At 43.2% G+C, this 18,775-nt stretch overlaps 1 protein-coding gene across 3 annotated transcripts in view; it reads left to right on the top strand.

Annotated features, from left to right (window-relative positions):
- WDR91 (WD repeat domain 91) overlaps positions 1 to 17,064 on the top strand; it is a 36,112-nt gene extending 19,048 nt beyond the window's left edge. For all 3 annotated transcript variants that reach the window (XM_077140729.1, XM_077140652.1, XM_077140818.1), the window contains 9 exons: positions 2,535 to 2,690; positions 4,288 to 4,481; positions 5,244 to 5,394; positions 6,868 to 6,962; positions 7,147 to 7,315; positions 13,577 to 13,685; positions 14,497 to 14,609; positions 15,975 to 16,172; positions 16,523 to 17,064. In XM_077140729.1, coding sequence (XP_076996844.1) covers positions 2,535 to 2,690; positions 4,288 to 4,481; positions 5,244 to 5,394; positions 6,868 to 6,962; positions 7,147 to 7,315; positions 13,577 to 13,685; positions 14,497 to 14,609; positions 15,975 to 16,172; positions 16,523 to 16,687 — 1,350 coding nt within the window. In that variant the 3' untranslated portion in view covers positions 16,688 to 17,064. The remainder of the gene's footprint in view (positions 1 to 2,534; positions 2,691 to 4,287; positions 4,482 to 5,243; positions 5,395 to 6,867; positions 6,963 to 7,146; positions 7,316 to 13,576; positions 13,686 to 14,496; positions 14,610 to 15,974; positions 16,173 to 16,522) is intronic.
- Positions 17,065 to 18,775: the final 1,711 nt, after the last annotated feature.

Here is an 18,775-nt window from a genome sequence, read left to right as displayed (position 1 = left end):
CCTTTAATCTTTTTCTGACTCTTTTTTTCAAATGTTTTTTATTGTTAAATATAACTTACATACAGAGAAAAGAAAGAGCAATGATGTTCAAACTACACTTCAACAAGTAGTTACAGAACAGATTTCAGTTTGTTATGGGTTACCATTCCACTATTTTCCTTTTAGCTGTTCCAAAGCACTTGAGGCTAGAAATGTTTTTTTCTTTTTTGTGAAAAATGACACATATACAAAAAAAGTAATAAATTTCAAAGCACATCACAACAATTAGTTGTAGAACAAATTTCAGAGTTTGGTATGGGTTACAATTCCACAATTTTAGGTTTTTACTTCTAGCTGCTCTAAGATACTAGAGACTCAAAAGAAATATCATTTTAATGATTCAGCAATCATATTTGTTTGTTAAACCCTACCTTCTCTGTATAACTCCACCATCACCTTTGATCTTTTTCCCACTGTTTAGGAGTACTTGGGCTATGCCTATTTCTAACTTTTTCATGTTGGAAGGGGCTGTCGATATATGGGGTAGGGGGATGGGTCTAACTGATATTCTGGAGAGGCTGGTCCCTCTGCATTTCAGGACTTATCTGGTCCAGGAACCCTTCTGGAGGTTGTAGGTTTCTGAAAAGTTACCCTAGTGTATAGAACCTTTGGAGAATCTTACATAACATCCTAAGTGCTCTTTAGGATTGACAGGAATGATTTTGGTTGGAGTTTGGCAAGTTATGATAGGTAGCAGTGTCTAACTGAAGCTTGTGTGAGTGACCTCCAGAGTAGTTTCTTGACTATTTGAACTCTCTCAGCCACTGGAACCGTATTTGTTACATTTCTTTACCCCCTTTTGGTCAGGATGGCATTGTTGATCCCACGGTGCCAGGGCCAGCCTCATCCCTGGGAGTCATTTCCCTTGCCGCCAGGGAGACTTTCAGCCCTGGATGTCATGCTCAGGTAGTGGGGAGGGCAGTGATTTCCCTTGCGGAGCTGGGCTTAGAAAGAAAGAGGCCACATGTTACAGATCTTTTCATTTTGTTTATTTTTTTAAGAAAAAGATTATTTCATGTACAATTGAAGCCTCCCATGTGCTTTCTCTAGAAGAAACATCTGCTATGAATATAAGTAAATATAAATGGAAATTGCCTCAGACAGAGAAATAAAAACAGGTAATATCCTGTAGGTCAGGCACAATTCATCTCTAGGTAACTTAAAGAGTCCTTTAAAATTTCCTTTTTTAACTGTTCATGTGACTCCAGGGTTCCAAGAAATCTTAGTTAATCATTTAAAGTGTTTAAAGTGAAAAATGACAAGTAGAAAGAAAGCAACAAGTAGACTTTGGTTGAGTTTATTGTCTTGATTTAGGTCACGTATACGTAATACCAGTGGCTTGTGAGGAGGCTGATCTCAAAACAGAATGTCTCTTTGCATCCTTATTATTTTTCTGAAAGTTTAATAGTAGGGATGTGGGGAGCTCATCACAGTCCATGGGAATAAGGCCAGAAAAAGAGTCCGGCAAGGTAATCTGGAAAGGTGATGAAGTGGCAGCTCCTTTTAAAAAGGTTCTTGATCAAAGGTGGAGACTTCTCTCCATGGGGGTGGAGTGGGGTGGGGATTGAATTCATATTTCTCTTTGCTATAACTTTGGTTGACCTTATAACCCTGATTAGGAAAATGAGCCAGAAAATGCCATTTTGTTTCTTGTTCAGTTTGTCTTGATCAAAGATCCTTGGGTTTCCAACAGTTTCTGTTAAAAATTTCTAGTTGCATGTTTCTGTTTGTGGTTTTCTATTTAAGTGATTTCTGCTCTTACATTAATTCCCTCATGTTTTCTTTAGATTTATTTGGTTTTTATATTCTAGTTTCTGAAGTTAAATGGTTTGTTCACTTAACTTTCAATGCATCTTATTTTGCAATAAAGATCAATAAAAATGAAGAATTCTCTGGGGAAAAAAAAGGAATTTTTGGTTGCCTGGTAATCATTTCTAGTACCCCTTAGTATTTATTAACAGTGACTAGCATAGTCCTGCTCTTGGCTAAAGACAGGAGAGGATGTTGTGTTCCTTTTCCCTTCCAAGGAGGTGATTGTGTGTTGGGTAAATATTTTTTTGTACTGCCCAAGCATATTGTTGCTTCTAGATACTTATAACATGTAGCATTGTGCCTGGCTTGCCTGATAGCTGTCACTTAATAAAATGTTAAATGTCCTCCCCTGTTACAAGTTAATTGATCAGATCAAATATGTATAAATGATAAATATGGCAGGATGAGGGCTGGTGACTTAACAGCTTATAACATGATGGTAGAAGCTGAAAGGGGGAGGGAGTTCTGGACTCTGCATTGTTTTACTCATGACTTCACCCACCTGACTGAAAGGTAACATTTCAGCTCCCTGCCCAGCACAGCCAAAGAAGAACCGTACCAAGAGCTGTTGGGTAGAAAAGCCCCTACCTGGATGGAGGCTCTTGCTTCCTTCCTGGTCCAGCTGTTGTAGCCTGGGCAGAGATGGGAAGAGTCTTTTCACAGTCCTGCTTCTTGTCCTCTAGACTGTTAAGGGTAAGGACCCAGCATTTGGAGCCAAGGATGCGAAAAGCCTTTTTAGCGGGCTATCCACTGGAGAGTCCAGCTGGTCGCAGCACCGGCAGCGGCGCCTGCAGGATCATGGCAAGGAAAGGAAGGAGCTTTTCTCTACGACTTCCCAGGTATGGCTTGGGAAAAGCCCCTCGGGATCTCATGGAAGCCCCAGGTGACACCCACTCCCCTCTTTGTGGAGTACAGTGGAGCACACACAGGGAAAGCTTGAGGATGCCAGCTCATACTTCTCTTCTGATTAATGGTCTGTAAAGCATGCTTTTGCCTAATTGTTTTTGTTTGCACTTTGGTTCTTTTGATTCTTATTTTGCTCAGCTATTCTGTGGTCTCTTTTCCCGAAGCAACATTTGGCTACTATGGGATCATAAAATGCCAGCCCCTGGAAATGTGCCCAGAAAATGAGTTCTGTGATTAAATTGGTTTGGGAACCCTAACATACCACATCCTTCCCTTAGGTTAACTGTATTTTAGCATGTTGTGGGCTAAACTTTCTTTCTGAAATTTGGTAGGAGAGAAACCTGTTTCCTTTGATTTAACCCAGAATTGCCCAGACTTGCTTGCATGCAGGATCCCTTCCTCTTGCATCTTCTGCTACATCCTGAGGGCCTTCCTCTGCTGGAGTTGCTGCTGCGAGGGCCAAGTGCCCACACAGTGAGGTGCTATGGCCCAGATCCTTCCTGTGCTGAGCCCTGGGCTCTGGGCCTTCCCTCACTACTGAGTACGGGTCTGGCAGAGTCAGGAACCACAGGTGGTGGTGTGCCCTGGCTGATGCTCATGAAGCCTGTGTTGGGTCTGGTTGAGCATGTAGTAATCGTGGTGACCGACACTTAGTTCTAAAGGTAGGCAGAAACCAGGGCAGCTCAAGACTTCTCATAGGTTTATGGGGTGTCCTCCACTGCTAGGCTTCTAGGTGGGCTAAGCTGCCTTCCTTGGGTTGCTATATTTTTTTCTTTTACATGGGCAGGCACTGGGAATCAAACCTGGGTCTCTGGCATGGCAGGCAAGAACTCTGCCTGCTCAGGCACCATTGCCTGCAATGGGTCTCTATCTTTGAGTTGCCTCTGTTGCCTTAGTTTCTCAGTCTCTCAATATCCTACTTTCCAGGAGCAGTAGTTAGTTGGTATGTTGTTGTAATGGCGAGGAACCAGGTGTAAGTCTAACAGACCTGGGTGCAAATCCAAGTTCTTCTCTTTGCCACCGGTGTGATCTTAGGCAAGTTATTTGCCTTCCCTATGTCCATAGCTGTAAAATGGGATTAGTAATGGTATCTCAGAAGGTTTTTAGGAGGATTTTTAGGTTGATTAAATGAGAGAATAAATAGAAAATGCTTGCCTAGCATATACTAAGCATTTACTCAGTGATATTTGTGATTATCAGCCTGGCATATTACCAAAGCAGGTGTGTGTCCTGAATTCTGTCAGCTGTGGGTCGATGGCCTATTCCTCCCTCAGCAGGACCTGAGACTAGGACCAGAGTCTCTAGGCCAGGCTGTTGTTGAGCAGGTCCCCTGCTTTCCTGGGGACAAGCTGAGCACTGTTCTCAGAGTTCAGAGCTCTCTCCTTTAGATTCTGGGCCTACTGGGAGCCCCCAGAATACTGCAGCCTTGCTCCCTAGATGTAAGGCAGTATGCTCCTGGGATGTAGGAGAGTGACTGGGCTCAGGACAGGCCTCTTTGCGGCTGACTTGTCTTTGCTTTGCTTGGCACAGTGTGCAGAGAAGAAGCCTGAAACTAGTGGCCCTGAGGCAGAGCCTTCCCCAGAGCTTCATGTGGAGCCAGTGGAGATGCTGATGCGGGCTCCCACTGCAGGCCCCGAAGGTAGAGGAGTCCGCCCTGAGCAGCCTTTTATTGTCCTGGGTCAAGAAGAGTATGGAGAACACCACTCATCTATCATGCATTGCCGGTGGGTTTGGGTTTGGAGGCCAGGCCAGAAGCAGCTAGAGAAATGATCAAGGGCCAGATTGAGAAAATATTGACCCACCTGGGGACCTGGTTATGAGGGTGTGGCAGGCAAGAGGGGCAGGAAAGCAGTGTTGAGGATGGTGGGGTGACCCATGATCACCCCACCATGATCTCCCCTACAGAGGCAGTGGAGGGCTGGGTTGTTGCCCTCCTGGGGATCCTGCTTGTCTTTTATTTTTCTCCTATATTAACTCACTTTTAATCTTAATTTGCTTTATGTTGGTACTTCTAGGTAAATATTTACAATTTACAAGTTTTTATTTAAACATGGCATATTTAAGCATGGCAAATGCATAGTCTTTTCATAATAAACCCTCACAGAGTATAATATTGAGAGAGTCAATAGGTTTTAGCCTTGATGGGCTCTTTGGGCCCTTGAGCTGTTCCGGAAGTGTGATATAGGAGACTCTAAATTCCAACAGACTGCAATGCCATGGCGGGGACCATATGTATCTTGCTCACTGTTCTATTCCACTACTTAGTACAAGGCTCAGCACATAAAAGATGCTTAATAAGTATTTCTTGGACAAATGAGTAAATGACTATTTCTAGAAATATCCCATGCCGGTCCTTTAAGTGTAGGCATTTTGAGATTATTTTTTAAAACAATAAGAAAGTTAGAAAAACAATCATCTTAGCATTAGCTGAAGAGGATGATGGACCAAAGGGAGGAGGGTAACAGTCTTCCTTTCTTTCATTTTAGAGTGGACTGCTCGGGGAGGAGGGTCGCCAGCTTAGATGTTGATGGGGTCATCAAGGTATGGTCATTCAACCCCATCATGCAGACCAGAGCATCCTCCATTTCCAAGTCACCGCTCCTTTCTTTAGAATGGGCCACCAAGCGGGACAGACTGGTGAGTAGCATTTTGCCGCATTTCTTGCTTTGCAATCTGAGTTGAAGAATTCTCCAGGGTTTTTCATCAGTTGCTCAAGTACCTCAGCGTAGCCCTCCTTGACTCAGTAGTACTGAATTGAGGTAGCCAAGCCAGAATTCCTTCCTCTGTTTCCCTTAGTGGAGATTTGGGGACCACACATCCCGGACTAACACAGCAGTCTTCTATTTTGGGATGACAGTGAGGTTACAAAGCCTGAACTAACAAGAATTGAAATTAGACTGTTGTGGAACCTGAAAAACACTCCTGTTATATGGTGGATGGCTCCTTTCTTTCTGTGGTGATCTAGCCCAGGGAGAGACTGTCACTCTCCCTATTACTCCTCAACAACCCCTATCATCTGTCCCTGTCTCTAGCAACCCACCATAAATATTCTCAGCATTTTCTTTCTTGCTGCTAAGACCCCTCCCTGTGTTAGGCCCCAAGGGGAGTAGTTGGTAGAGATGGGGTTCTATTTTGTGGTTCCCGTGGGCCTAATTATCTCTAAGAATAGTATCCCCTTTTTTCCCTGGACTTTAATATTTGAGATAAGATTTATAGTTAGGGAGATAAAATTAATGGTTTTTTTCCTTTCATTTCATTCCGTTTTGAGAGGATCATATTGTGTAGCCCAAGGGTCAAACCCTGTTTTTCTATAATTTTCAACAATGGTAGGAATCGTCTTTATGATATTAGTATCTCAAGAGTTTACCCTGTACAAGTGTGAATTTGCCAAATGAATACTGAGGTCATCATTTGGATAGTATGCCTGGGCTGCTTCAGGTGCTTTCTTCTGTTGGTATTCTTTATTATCATTGCAATTTTTCACCAAATAAAAGACGAGTTCCTGAAGGCCAGGATAGCCTCTTCTATTTTTCTCTGGAGGCCTTTATAGGGCCATTGCCAGAGCTGTCCCCAGAGCATGCAAATGGGGCGGTCATCCAGGTCCCATTGATCCTGAGCCCTAACGAGAGATTGAATGATGTGGTGGGTACATCAGGAGTGGGAAGGAAGGGTTGGAATAGCTGAGATTTAATCTGAAAGAAAGGAGGCAAAAAGATCTGAGGGTCTTATTTAAACAGCCAGAACATTTCTAGGTAAATCTGAGGTAAACATTTCTTTATTCTATGAATTCCTTGATTTGTGCTTCTTGCCAGGGTTGGTTCTGATGCTTTAATTAGTTTTTTTTTTTTTTTTAAACATGGGCAGGCATCGGGAACCGAACCTGGGTCTCGGGCATGGCAGGCAAGAACTCTGCCACTGAGCCACTGTTGCCCTTTAATTAGTTTTTAAGTGAGATTCCTCTTAAACTTCCTGGATTAGTGGAGGAGGGACCTCACCCCCGCAGCCTCTCCCAGAGCCGTACCCTAGGAGGGGTCTGGCCCCATTCACATCGGTCCTACCTAATCTCCCCCTACAACCATCCTTCACACCTTCTGCTCCTTCTCATTCCAGCTCTTACTGGGCAGTGGTGTGGGGACAGTTCGTCTTTATGACACAGAAGCCAAGAAGAATATCTGTGAAATCAGCATCAATGATGATATGCCCAGGTGAATGGAAAGCCCCTACCCTGTCACCATTAAAGTGGCGATTTGGAAAGGGTGCTCTTTGGGGCATGGCCTTTCTCTGAACCTTTTGCCCCAGCTTTTGAAGCAGGCTCCAGCCTTAGAGCAGGAGCTCATTGTTTCTCTGTAGATGGGTGGAGCGTCTGACCCAGCCCCATGTGTGTTATAGAATCCTGTCGCTGGCGTGCAGCCCCAATGGGGCCTCGTTCGTCTGTTCAGCTGCAGCTCCGAGCCTCACTTCCCAAGTGGATGTGTCTGCACCGGACATCGGCAGCAAGGGCATGAACCAGGTTTCTGGCAAGCTGCTGCTGTGGGACACGAAAACCATGAAGCAGCAGGTAGGGCCTGTCGCCATGGGTCTCACCATAGCTGGTCACGTTCCTCAAGGGGTGCACCTCCTGCCCTCCCTTTCTTTCCTGATGGTTTCTTCCCTTCTGTTTCATCTGGCCTCTTCATTTGTAAGTAAATTTCAAAGTCTAAATATGAAAAGTAGTAGTACTCCAGTTGGGCAGACCATTAGGAACTTGTTCAGAATCATACCACAAGCTTAGATGTCACACAGAGCCTATTAGACAGCCCTTGTGGCTTATTTTTCAGAAGACTTGAGTCCCTTTCTGCCTCTCTGTTAACTCAATATTGAGTAAAAATTACAGCAGTAGCTAGAAGTAGTGTGAGTACCTGCATATTCATAAGCGACAGCTAATTGGAAGAGGGTAATCAGACAACCTTGTAAAACTTTGCTCATGGGGCCACATGGCCCACATTCCTCAGGAGCCCAAGGACTGTTCCCAACTGGAACAATCACAGATGCTTACAGCTATGACCCTAAATCCTAGGAAGAGATTAAATACTGTTTTTTCACCTGTATAAAAGGCAGTGATATTCTTACTAAAATTATTGGTTTCATTATGGTGTGTCTCAGCTTTATAGAAAATGCTCTTATGTTGAACATATCATTTCCTCATGTTATAAAACACTTAAGGTATCTTAGGAATCTGTCTTACAAATGGTCTTTGTTCCAAATATTTAGTTTGACTTTATCTACCTGCAGAAATTGTGTATATTCCCATTTGGAAGTCTCACAAGTGTCTCAAGCTTATCAGGTTCTGGAACTGAATTCTCAACTTCCACTCCCCATCACATGTGTTCTTCTTCTTATAGTTTTCCTCACCTTGGCAAATGCATCCCATTTAGAATGTCTTCCTGGACATGACCTTCTTCCTCACCCCACACAATCCATCCATGATTGCAAATATTGCAGTTCCACCTCCCAGTGTATTTCAGATCTGGCCATTTCTCTCCATTTCCAGAGATACACATTAAGAGCTGTCTCCATGTCCCTCTCCTGGGCAGCTGCCGGGCCTCCTCTTGTGGCCCTGCCTACCCATCCTCCCCACAGCATTCTGAGCAATTGACAAACATTGTATCATATCATCTTTCTTCCTGCTTAAAATTCTTCCAGGTTTCTGGTTACCCTTAAGGTAAAATCCATATTCCCATAATGCTCCACAACTGCCCCCCGCCCTCCAGCCTCCTCATACACACCCTGTCCCTCCCCGCCTTTTCTCTAGAGGGTTCTTACCCCACCTATCAGGCAAACCATCTGCCCTTCTGCACCTCTGAGATGCTTTCCTTTATATACCTAGTTTAATTAGATCTTTCTTTACTGGTATCTTGCTATTTTCCTCCAACACTCTTACTGTGATTTGTAAATTTATGCTTGCTTACTTGCAAGTTTTAAAATTTTAATTAAATATTGAATATATTCAAAAGAATTTTTAAATCATATGTGTATGGTATAATGAGAAGAAAAGTAGTAACATAAGCACCCATATACATGATCTTAGAACATTACTAGTTCTTTTAAGGTTCTTATGGGCCCCTTCCTAATCTTGGTCTCCTTCCCTTTTCCAGATAACTTATTGTCTTTTATTAAAAAGATATAGTTTTAGCACATTTATATATATCTCTAAACAGCATAGGTTTTGTTTTGTAGGTTTTTAAACCTTATATGAATGGAATCATAGTGTATATATTTTTTTAGAACACTATGTGTATTCTAGGTTGAAAACGGATTCGCCTAACTCTGCATCTTGGTTGTCTTCTGGTTGCCTGTGCTGAAACTGAAAAGTTAGCTATCAATCTAACTGGCATTCTTTCTTGGTTATTTGTCTGTTCTCTCTAGCTGCTTTTAAGATTTTCTTACCTGGGTGCCTTGGTATGGATTTTCAATTTTGTTTTATCTTTTTGACTTTTTTTTTTTTAAAGTCTTACTTGAGGATTTGCTTGTTTTCCTGAATCTGAGCATTTTTGTCTTTATTCAAATCAAGAAAATTCTTAATCATCATCTTTTCCAATATTGCTATTCTCTATCTCTTGCCTTCTGGGACTCCAATTAGACATATTTTAGAACTTTTTACTTTCTTTTTTTGTCTCACTTTGCAGAATTCTTACTGATAATTTCTTCAGATCTATCTTTCAGTTTGCCAATTCTTTCGTCCACTAAATCTAACCTATTTAACTTTATCCATTAGGATATTAATTTCAGTTGTATCTTTCAGTCTTAGAAGCCTGACATTTTTCAAACTTGTTCTGTCATGTTTATAGTCTTCTCATTTTACCAATATTTTCAATTTCTTCTTTTATTCCTTTGAACATTTAATACACTTATTATATATTCTCTCTATTAATTCCCATATCGGAAGTCTTTCTGGATCTGATTCTGCTCTTTGCTGTTTCTCTTGGGCGTTTGTCTTTTTGTCTTGTTTCACTGTGTCTTGTGAATTTTGATTATGGATTCATGTTCCTTGAATGTTTATCTTTTGGAATACTTTGAGGCTTGGGTTGAAGGTACATTTCTCTGGAAAAGATTTCCATTTGTTTTTGCCAGGTGCTTAGGGCACTACCAATTCCAGACAACTTTAAAATAAATTCTCTGCTTGAAGTTTCCCAGACTACATAGGGATTATAAATTTGAGTTATAAACTCATGTCAAGATCAGCTGTGGACTTCCGGAGAAGATGGCGGCTTAGTAAGACACGCGGGTCTTAGTTCCTCCTCCAGAAAAGCAACTAAAGAAACAGAAACAATACGAAACAGCTCCAGGAGTCACGACAGAGACCAAAAAGACAGTGTACCCCATTCTGGAACGGCTGAACGGGCAGGGAGAATCCACTGCGGTGAGATACCCGAGGGGCGCACGTTTTCCTGGCCGGGGCGGCTGGCAACTGGGGTCCCCTCCACGCACGTGGCTCCCCGGTCTGACTGGGAACATTGGATAGCGGGGCCCTCCCGTCACACTTGGCGTCTCGGGCCAGCTGGGCAATTTGGACCGGCACTCCCCCAAGCCGCGGCCAGCGACCCCCGCCTCCATGCACGGTTTCCCGGGTGGACTGCCCTGCAGACAAACGACCGCCACGAGCGCCACCTACTGGGCAGGAAAAGAAAAACAGAGCCCAGAGATTCCACAGAAAAACCTTTCAACCAGCTGGGTCCCACACCCAGGGAAATCTGATCAAATGCCCAGACACCAGCAGAAAATAATGGATGACGCTCGGAAAATTGAAGATATGGCCCAGTCAAAGGAACAAACCAATAGTTCAAATGAGATACAGGAGCTGAGACAACTAATGCTGAATATACGAACAGAAATGGAAAAACTCTTCAAAAACCAAATCAATAAATTGAGGGAGGACATGAAGAAGACATGGGCTGAACAAAAAGAAGAAATAGAAAATCTGAAAAAACAAATCACAGAACTTGTGGGAGTGAAGGACAAAGAAGAAAAAATGGAAAAAACAATGGATACCTACAATGGTAGATCTAAAGAGACAGAAGCTACAATTAGTGAACTGGAGGAAGGAACATCTGAATTCCAAAAAGAAACAGAAACTATAGGGAAAAGAATGGAAAAACTTGAGCAAGGAATCAGGGAACTGAATGACAATATGAAGTGCACAAATATATGTGTTGTGGGTGTCCCAGAAGGAGAAGAGAAGGGAAAAGGAGGAGAAAAACTAATGGAAGAAATTATCACTGAAAATTTCCCAACTCTTATGAAAGACCTAAAATTACAGATCCAAGAAGTGCAGTGCACCCCAAAGAGATTAGACCCAAATAGGCATTCTCCAAGACACTTACTAGTTAGAATGTCAGAGGTCAAAGAGAAAGAGAGGATCTTGAAAGCAGCAAGAGAAAAACAATCTGTCACATACAAGGGAAACCCAATAAGACTATGTGTAGATTTCTCAGCAGAAACCATGGAAGCTAGAAGACAGTGGGATGATATATTTAAATTACTAAAAGAGAAAAACTGCCAACCAAGACTCCTATATCCAGCAAAATTGTCCTTCAAAAATGAAGGAGAAATTAAAACATTTATAGACAAAAAGTCACTGAGAGAATTTGTGACCAAGAGACCAGCTCTGCAAGAAATACTAAAGGGAGCACTAGAGTCAGGTACGAAAAGACAGAAGAGAGAGGTATGGAGTAAAGTGTAAAAAGAAGGAAAATCAGATATGATATATATAATACAAAAGCCAAAATGGTAGAGGAAAATATTATCCAAACAGTAATAACACTAAAAGTTAACGGACTGAATTTCCCAATCAAAAGACATAGAATGGCAGAATGGATTACGACCCAGCAATACCACTGCTAGGTATCTACTCAAAGGACTTAAGGGCAAAGACACAGACAGACATTTGCACACCAGTGTTTATAGCAGCATTATCTACAATTGCAAAGAGATGGAAACAGCCAAAATGTCCATCAACAGACGAGTGGCTAAACAAACTGTGGCGTATACCTACAATGGAATATTATGCAGCTTTAAGACAGACTAAACTTATGAAGCATGTAATAACATGGATGGACCTAGAGAACATTATGCTGAGTGAGTCTAGCCCAAAACTAAAGGACAAATACTGTATGGTCCCACTGATGTGAACCGACATTCGAGAATCAGCTTGGAATATATCATTGGTAACAGAGACCAGCAGGAGTTAGAAACGGTAAGATAATGGGTAATTGGAGCTGAAGGGATACGGACTGTGCAACAGGACTAGATACAAAAACTCAAAAATGGACAGCACAATAATACCTAAGTGTAATGTAACTAGGTTGGAACACTGAATGAAGCTGCACCTGAAATATGTTTTTTTGTTTGTTTGTGTGTTTGTATCTTTTGTTTTTGTTTTTTTCTTTTTCCTTTTTATATATATATATATATATTTTATATTTTAATTCTCTTCTCTATATTAACATTCTATATCTTTTTCTGCTGTTTTGCTAGTTCTTTTCCTAAATCGATGCAAATGTACTAAGAAATGATGATCATACATCTATGTGATGATACTAAGAATTACTGAGTGCATGTGTAGAATGGAATGATTTCTAAATGTGTTAATTTCTTTTCTTTTTTTTGATTAATAAAAAAATTAAAAAAAAAAGATCAGCTGTGATTATAAATTCTCAGAGAAGTGTTTTTTTCTTTCTTTACTTGGCTCTAAGGTTCAGACAGGTAAATTTTCTTGTTTTCCCTTTCCGTGAGGTGGGATTATTTCTAGCTCAATTCTGTACTGAGGATATAGCTCTTTGGAGTCCCAGCTTTGTGTGGAGGTTTCTTCTCCCCTTATGTTGGGCAGGTCTTATGCTGTGTTCCTAGGTGCTTCACAACTATCATAATGGAAGCTCAGGTTATCAGGGTTGATTGAAGTCCCCAGAGTGAAGCCAACCTCAGAGCTCACTGGTCCTCTGAATTTTGCTTTCCCTTATTTTTGGCCACAGAAGATTCCTTCATTTGCCAGTTCAGTACGGTGTGTGTGCTTAAATAATACTCTTTTTGGCATTTTTAGTTTCCATCAGGTGAGTTGTTTAGGGTTTCTGGTCTTCTGTGTTGCTTGAAATGAAATTTTTTATTAATTATTAGATTAAAATACTAGACCCTAAGTTCTATGAGGTGGTTTTTTTCACCATTATAGTCCTATCAACTAGCACTGTAACAGGCATATAGCTGAAGAATAAATAAACGTACAATATTATAGCTACATTAGAGATTTTTGTGGGCTAGCCTGTGTACCTGCCTCTATTGCTAAGTGTTTCTGGGGGGTATGCAGAGCTTGATAGTAAAGGAATAGAACAGGTATGTAACCTTTGTACACTATCAGAGCTGTTTGCAAGTCAGTCTTCCATTACTTAAGATGCCTGTGGTGAAAGACAGTTGATATGTTTATTATTCCCTGCTGGCAATATGACCTCTCAATAAGAATTAGCTTGGAATGTACTTTATGTAAAATGTAAGTTGCTAAAACATGTATGATGCACCTTAGAATTCGAGCAGGCATGGATTATTATCTGTGTATGGAAACCTGAATGTCAATGAGGCACAGAGACTTTGCCTGTCAAAAGCAGCACAGAGGGTCTCACGTACGGCATTTGGGCAAAGGCTCAGATCCAGATTGCTAGAAGAAGGTCCTGTGAGGGAGGAGCCAGCTGGAAACCCATCTTGGGGTGCCTGTATATATGTGTTTGAGTGGGATAAGCAGTGTGACTATGCTGTGCTAAAGGTCTGCTAATGGCTTTTTTCTCTTTTTTAATAGCTCCAGTTCTCCTTGGATCCAGAACCCATTGCTATCAACTGCACAGCCTTCAATCACAATGGAAACCTGCTGGTTACAGGGGCAGCTGATGGTGTTATCCGGCTGTTTGGTAAGCATGTGACTGTACTCATGGTAATCCTGGTCCCCTTCTTCAGTGGCCCAGAGAAGAGATTTGGAGTTTTGTCAGCTGAACTAGATGTTGTTGCAGAACTCATGTTTAAGATGTTTGTAACAGAGCTTAACTTTGGTCAGAGTCTTCTGCTTTCAAAACACCTGCAATATTCAATTTCTACATGGTTAGTGTCAATGAGTGTGAGAGGGGATGGAGCATAACCATCCTTCTTTTTTTGAGCTATTCCATCTGAATCTTCAGACCTGTGTGAGATCCTTAGAGGACATACTAGAATAATGACATCCTGCTTTCTTGGTGTAGGTAGTTCATTCTCCTTATAAAAGCATTAGCACCTCATTTCCTAACTGAGGTAGGCACAGAATCATCTGGTATGCTGTTTAGAAATCCCCATGCCAGGTCCCTGTCCCCAGGAGATTCAGAGTCAGGGAGTCTGGTATAGAACAAGGTGACTGTGTCTTTAACAAATCACCAGAGTGTGAAGTTATAAAGGCCTCTTAGGAAGGACTTGTGTGTCTTCCTACACTTACAGGCTCCCCAGATGAACTACAGTTACCCCAGGGATTCCTGAATCTCACTTCTGACTGAGTAAAAGAAGCTGCTTCTGAAACTCAGCAGTAGCCTGGCCTCTTGTCAGGGGTCAGCTCTGTGACACCTGTGGGGTCGAGGAGGCCCTCTGCCTTCAAAACAGATCACATGCACTGAGCAAGGGGGAGAGGTACCTCCTGCTGTGAGCAGATGGATTCCCCAGTGCAGACCGGAATCTTAGTGGCATCTCTCGTTGACTCAGATATGCAGCAGCACGAGTGTGCCATGAGCTGGAAAGCCCACTGCGGAGAGGTCTACTCTGTGGAGTTCAGCTATGATGAGAACACCGTGTACAGCATCGGTGAGGACGGGAAGGTAGGTGGGGGCAAGTTTTAGATCAGAGACTTCCCTACCTACATTCTGGGTTTCTGAGACCCTAGAGAGCACCATTATAGCATAATGGGCTGAGTTTCATCCTGACCATGCTGTTTACTAGCTCTGTCTTGGGCCTCTTTGTGCCTCAGTTTTGTCATTTGTAAAATAGGGATATTAGTAATTGATCTCATAGAATCTTTGTGAGGTTTAAATGACTTCAGTGAGAGTTGGCTGTTACAGAATGGGAGTCCCACATCTGTCCTTCTTGTTGAAGACAGTGATTTATCTCACTGTAGATGGATCAGTGGGGGTCAGGATTTGGGCCTGGGACATGCTGCTAGTGAGCTTGGTAATTGGCCGGTTCCAGCATATATGCATAGAGTTTGCTGGGGGCCTGGAAACAGCTTTCCAGACGCAGTGTGTAAAGCCTAAGCAAAGTTAATGAAAAGGAAGCCAGAAAAAAAAGAGTAAAAGTTACTGACATGTTGTAGATTCTCTCGGATACAGTAGGAACTGGTCACAGTGATTGCCTTGGAAAGGGAAGGAGTAGGCAGAGGCGAGAACTTGCTGTACATGTATATTCTTCTGTACTTTCTAAATTTTATGCTATCTACGTGCATTGTCTATTAAAATAGTAATTTAAAATAAATTCCTTACTTGAAAACTATGGGAAGAGATTCTTAAATTAAAGCTTGACTTCCTATTTATGTGCATAAGATTCCAGTTAAGAGGTGGGCACGCCCAAAGTAGCCTGTCCATGGGTGGGATAAAGGAGTATGTACACTGCAATAAAAGAAGCTAAGTTTAACACTGCTCAGTGTTCAGTTTTTTGCACTGCTGAGAACGTGGAAAGGTACTTGGAGTGTGTCCTCTCTACTTTGTTCCTAAGTCAGAAAAATCTAGTTGGTTCTAATCCTAATAACAATAACAGTAACAGCAGCAATAGTAGTAAGAGTTCACATGAAGCACTGCTTGTCAGACCGGGAATCCATGCAAAGGCAGTTGCCTACCCCTTTCCTCTCCTGCAGTCATACTGGAGAGAAAGAGAAGTATTGGACTTTGACATGAGGTTGCTGTTTTCCTAGATTTTCTTCCCTGAAAAATGCTTATAGTATTCTGGGAAGAGATTGCACAGGGGGGTCATCCCATTACCTTTCCTGTGAACCCATCACTCTGCTCCCTTTTCTGCTTCTGACACTTCAAAGGCCCTTTCAAAGATGTCAGAGCTGTGGCAGGGGGAGGTGGGTCACCTGTGCCAGTCTCTGCTCTGGGGTCCTTCCTCTCTCTTTCTCACAGCCTCCGGCCCTGGCTTGCCTGTAGTCAACCCCTTCTGAGAGAGCTTTCTGGTTGTGTTTGTGATTCCAGTTCATCCAGTGGAACATCCACAAGAGTGGCCTGAAGGTATCCGAGTATGGCCTCCCCTCTGACGCCACGGGCCCCTTTGTGCTGTCTGGTTATAGTGGCTACAAGCAGGTTCAAGTCCCCAGGGGCCGACTCTTCGCTTTTGACTCTGAGGGAAATTACATGCTTACGTGTTCTGCCACAGGGGGCATCATCTACAAGGTAACTGGGTAGGGATGGTGTGTGGGGCAGGGAGGATCCTCCCTGGAGGTTTGGGTGGTAGCTGAGTGTGGACCCTGATATCTGCCTGCCCTGCCATGGAAGAAGCCTTTACACAGGATGGATAGTCTGCTGCACCCTCCTTGCTGGAGGCCTGAGATGGGGCTGATTCCCAGCTCAGGCATTCAGGAAAATGAAAGCATTTCCTAGTCTAAGAAATTAAACAGATTTTGTGGGAAAGTGGGCATATATGCCTGGGCACACCAATTGGGGATCAGCCTGGCCATCTACAGTCAATATGTTTTATAAGTCATGTTTACTGATGTCTCCTCCTGTCTCTTGTCCTCCTGCAGATGGGTGGGGATGAGAAGGTGCTGGAGAACTGCTTGAGCCTGGGTGGCCACCGAGCTCCTGTGGTCACTGTGGACTGGAGCACAGCCATGGACTGTGGGACCTGCCTCACTGCCTCCATGGATGGCAAGATCAAGCTGACCACCCTCCTCGCCCATAAACTCTGATCTGATCTGCCCTGTGGGACCTGAAGAAGCAGTATTATCCTGGGAGAGAGGGACAGGAGAGACAAGACAGGAAGAGAGAACACCTCTGTCTCCTGCTCCGTGGCAGGATGAGGCATCTTCAGGGAAAGACTTTCCAATAGTCGGGGTACTGGCCAGCTGTGGCGAGCAGAATGGGGAGCTCTGGCACGTACTCCCCAGAGACCAGTATCCTGGGCTCTGCCAGCAGCATGCTCCGGATTGTAGGAGATAACCTGGACCATAAAACCTTAGGAAGAAGGAAGAAACATTGTGATGGGTGCTCTGTCGGCCCAGGAGAGATTAACAGTGTTTTGTATATAGTTGCTCATTTTTCTTCTTTTTTAAACAAATTAATTCACTCATGGTTACCTGGTGTCTCTTTCTAAGATGTGTGTGTGCAACAGAGTATCTCCCTTTACTCTTTGTCATGGCAATAGTCAGCTATGAGCCAAGTCCCCCTAACATGTGGACTCCCTGCCCTAGATGATACACCTCAGCTCTTACTTGTATCGCTGGATATGGGGCTGTACCTCATCATCAGCTTGGCTCGCTGCTTTGTTGTAAGGTAGGACCTGGGGTCCATAGCCATCTGTTCTGTTCTACTAGGTAACTAAGGTTTTTGCCATTGCTAATTTCTCGGGGTCAAGTCAAGACCAAAGTTTTCTTTCTCACCTCTGATAGTGGCAGCTTTTGTTAAAGGATGAGGACAAGGGCTGAGGCTTTTGCTCCTGGTTGCCCTCTCCATCTGGGGTAGCTATTTCCCGCCTTCGTTTGGTCACCCATCACTTCTTTCAGCTTAATGTCCTTGAGCTTGAATGGAGCCAGCTGCCTGGGCCCTCTGCTGGTGAGTGGTGAGAAGAAACAGCAAGTCAGTTACGAACTGGGGCTGGAACTTGGTGTTCAGGCCATTCTAGCTGGTGCCCACATTCTTGTCTGTGGCCTGTCTCTGCTTGCTGGCTGGGGCAGGACCTTAAAGAGCCAGGTCCTCCCATGAAGTAAGGAGGCACAAGAGAACTACTCTCCTTCCTCTGAACTACTCACCTTCTTCCTCACAGCTGAGGCAGGAGAGGCACAGCCTCTGCCACTAAGCCTCGTGTTAAGTGCCACTGTGGGGTGGCAGGTCTGGGCCTTGGGTCTGACCTTGGCAGGGGGTAGCCTTGTCACTGAGCTAATGAGTTGCTTAGGACAGTTATTTTAGAGCCTCTTTTGGTTCTAACCAACTTCTGGAGTGGGGATCCTCCTAGTTAACTAACTTTGGAAAGGCACCAAGAGATTGATACTCCCTTCTAAAAGTGATGCAGACACAGGTTTCCTACTCTTCTGGCCCTACTTTTCAGTTAGCTGTGGGAAGAGGTTTTTGAAGGGCAATTTGGAGGGGGTTCTATCACTACCATATATTTTCTGTTCCTTTATTCACAACACAACATGATGCTACTCCACCCCAGTCCAAATGAGACTTGGGTTTGTCTTGGCTCACACTCGTCAGAGCCCAGAACCCTAGAGGTTAGTTACCTCAATGCTGTCATTGTGCCAAGGGGAGACTAGGGTTGTGGGCCTGTGGTTTGAAATGAAGACACTGGAGGCGGAGCCTGGTTCAAGAGCAACTAAACCAACCAACCCCTGTCCAGTCAGGTTGGTTTTGTAACCTGAACCTCTTGATTTATCTCCTTGGGCCTTGAATTATTTAAACTGTAAAGTGGGGAAACTTTTTCAGCCCAAGTCTACTTCCCTGGGATTGAGAATATTGAGGAAGAGAGATGAAAGTGCTTTGGCAAACCAAAGCCAGGGGAAGGCCCTGGCTTCCGATTAGGGATCTCCAATCTCTGGATCAAGCACCCCTATCATGCACCTCTACTATATGGTTAGTAATTATTCTATTATCATTAGCTGATTCTTTGTATATCCACATTTCAAATAACTGCCTTGTCTATTTCACATTTTGGGGGCTGACTGTGACAGTTCTCATGTCTATTTTTTAAAACCCCCAAATGAGGTAGAAGGTTCATCTGTGGTGGCTTACATTGACATTTATTTATTTATTTTTTTATTATTTTTTGTTGTTGGGATGGA

This window comes from Tamandua tetradactyla, chromosome 1 (genome assembly GCF_023851605.1).
Source record: "Tamandua tetradactyla isolate mTamTet1 chromosome 1, mTamTet1.pri, whole genome shotgun sequence".
Taxonomy (NCBI): domain Eukaryota; kingdom Metazoa; phylum Chordata; class Mammalia; order Pilosa; family Myrmecophagidae; genus Tamandua; species Tamandua tetradactyla.
Note: the sequence above shows the minus strand (reverse complement) of the source record. Positions and strands in the feature narration are given on the sequence as shown.